This window comes from Alligator sinensis, unplaced genomic scaffold, assembly GCF_000455745.1.
Source record: "Alligator sinensis unplaced genomic scaffold, ASM45574v1 scaffold1667_1, whole genome shotgun sequence".
Classification (NCBI taxonomy): domain Eukaryota; kingdom Metazoa; phylum Chordata; order Crocodylia; family Alligatoridae; genus Alligator; species Alligator sinensis.
In genome coordinates this window covers 898495-899938 of record NW_005842504.1, presented here as the reverse complement: position 1 = coordinate 899938, position 1444 = coordinate 898495, and the positions used below count along the sequence as shown (strand labels likewise).

The window sequence follows — 1444 nt, the reverse complement described above, 5'->3', positions numbered from 1 at the left end:
TGCGGGCGTCCCCCCCCGGCCCCCCCCCTGCTTTTTTTTTGGGGGGGGGGACCACGTGAATCCCGCCCCCCCTCCATACTAACACGTGCACCCTCCTCCTCAGGTACCAGTTCAATCCAGCGTTCTTCCAGACCACCGTCACCGCTCAGATCCTGCTCAAGGCGCTGACCAACCTCCCGCACACGGACTTCACCCTCTGCAAGTGCATGATCGACCAGGCTCACGTATCCTTTTATTTCCCCGGGTCGGAAGGAGCGTGTGGCTGCCCGCTCGGGGTGGGAGGGCTTGGAGGGGTCTCCCCGCTGCTGTGGGCGCTCCCTCGCCCTGGCACGTGGCCTCCCTCGAGCCTCGCAGCTCCTTCCTCCGCCCGGGGGGTGAACTCTGGGGTCTGTGTGTTTGCTGCTTTTCCCCCTTGACCCGCTCGTCGCAGCAAGAAGAGAGGCCGATCAGGCAGATCCTCTACCTGGGGGAGCTGCTGGAGACCTGCCACTTCCAGGCCTTTTGGGTGAGCGTTGTCCTGCCCTTTTGGTGCCCTGAGCCCGGGGAGCCTCCGCAGCGTGAGCATGTGCCCTCCCTGCCCCCGTGCCTCCTTTGTGGCACCCCTGTAGCCGCTGCGTTGCAAGCTCTTGGCCTCGGGTCAGGAAGCGGCTGTCTCTGTCTCGGTGCTTGCTAACCGACCCGAATGCATGGTTCTTCCTTTTTTTTTTTTGCAGCAAGCCCTGGATGAGAACATGGAGCTGCTGGACGGGATCACTGGCTTTGAGGACTCTGTTAGGAAATGTGAGTGGCTGCTGTCTTCTCTGCTCCGTTGCACGACCCCTTTTGGGCAGACTCAGATTCGGGTCCAGGTCCCGTCTCCGGATGTGACAGGCTCCTGCTGTGTCCCTTGCTCCCCTCAGTGCTCTGCCAAGTCATGGGTGTCTGTCTCTGTGCGGGCCGGGAGCGACCCGAGCCCTTTTCCGTGCTGCACGCGGGTTGTGGCCAGCAGCCCGGGCACGCTGAATCGGAGAGGGAGGGCGACGAGCTGGAATTAGGCACAAACGCTTAGCGGTAGTTTTAAAGATTGTTTACTTACACCGAGATGGCAGTGGTGTAGGCTGGAAAACTTGCTTGAGCTGCGGTTACAGACACAGACAACACGGACGGTCGCGTGGAGGTTGCTAGGCTCCACAGAACAGAGCTCCGGATGCTCTGGGTGAATGCGCCACCAAAATCGAAATCGGAGATACGTCTTATAAAATTTGCGCTCGAAGACGGGAAGAGGTGGGCGATGGATCAGGTCGCCAAACTCCTCTGAATCTCACACAGGGTCTCTTATTATCCTGCCGTGTACCCAGAGTTCCCACGAGATGGATGTGGAGTCCTCTTCCGCTTGGGCGGAAACTGCTCAAGCCTCTTATACGGCTAACAGGCCAATCATTAGCCGCCACGTGGGAATAATTTA

General features: G+C 59.6%; 1 protein-coding gene across 1 annotated transcript in view; it reads left to right on the top strand.

Annotated features, from left to right (window-relative positions):
- Positions 1 to 103: 103 nt before the first annotated feature.
- Positions 104 to 1444, top strand: part of EIF3K (eukaryotic translation initiation factor 3 subunit K) — a 4214-nt gene continuing 2873 nt past the window's right edge. Inside the window, exons 1-3 of the mRNA XM_014523562.2 lie at positions 104 to 224; positions 431 to 505; positions 714 to 780. Of these exons, the coding sequence (XP_014379048.1) occupies positions 207 to 224; positions 431 to 505; positions 714 to 780 (160 nt within the window). The 5' untranslated portion in view covers positions 104 to 206. The remainder of the gene's footprint in view (positions 225 to 430; positions 506 to 713; positions 781 to 1444) is intronic.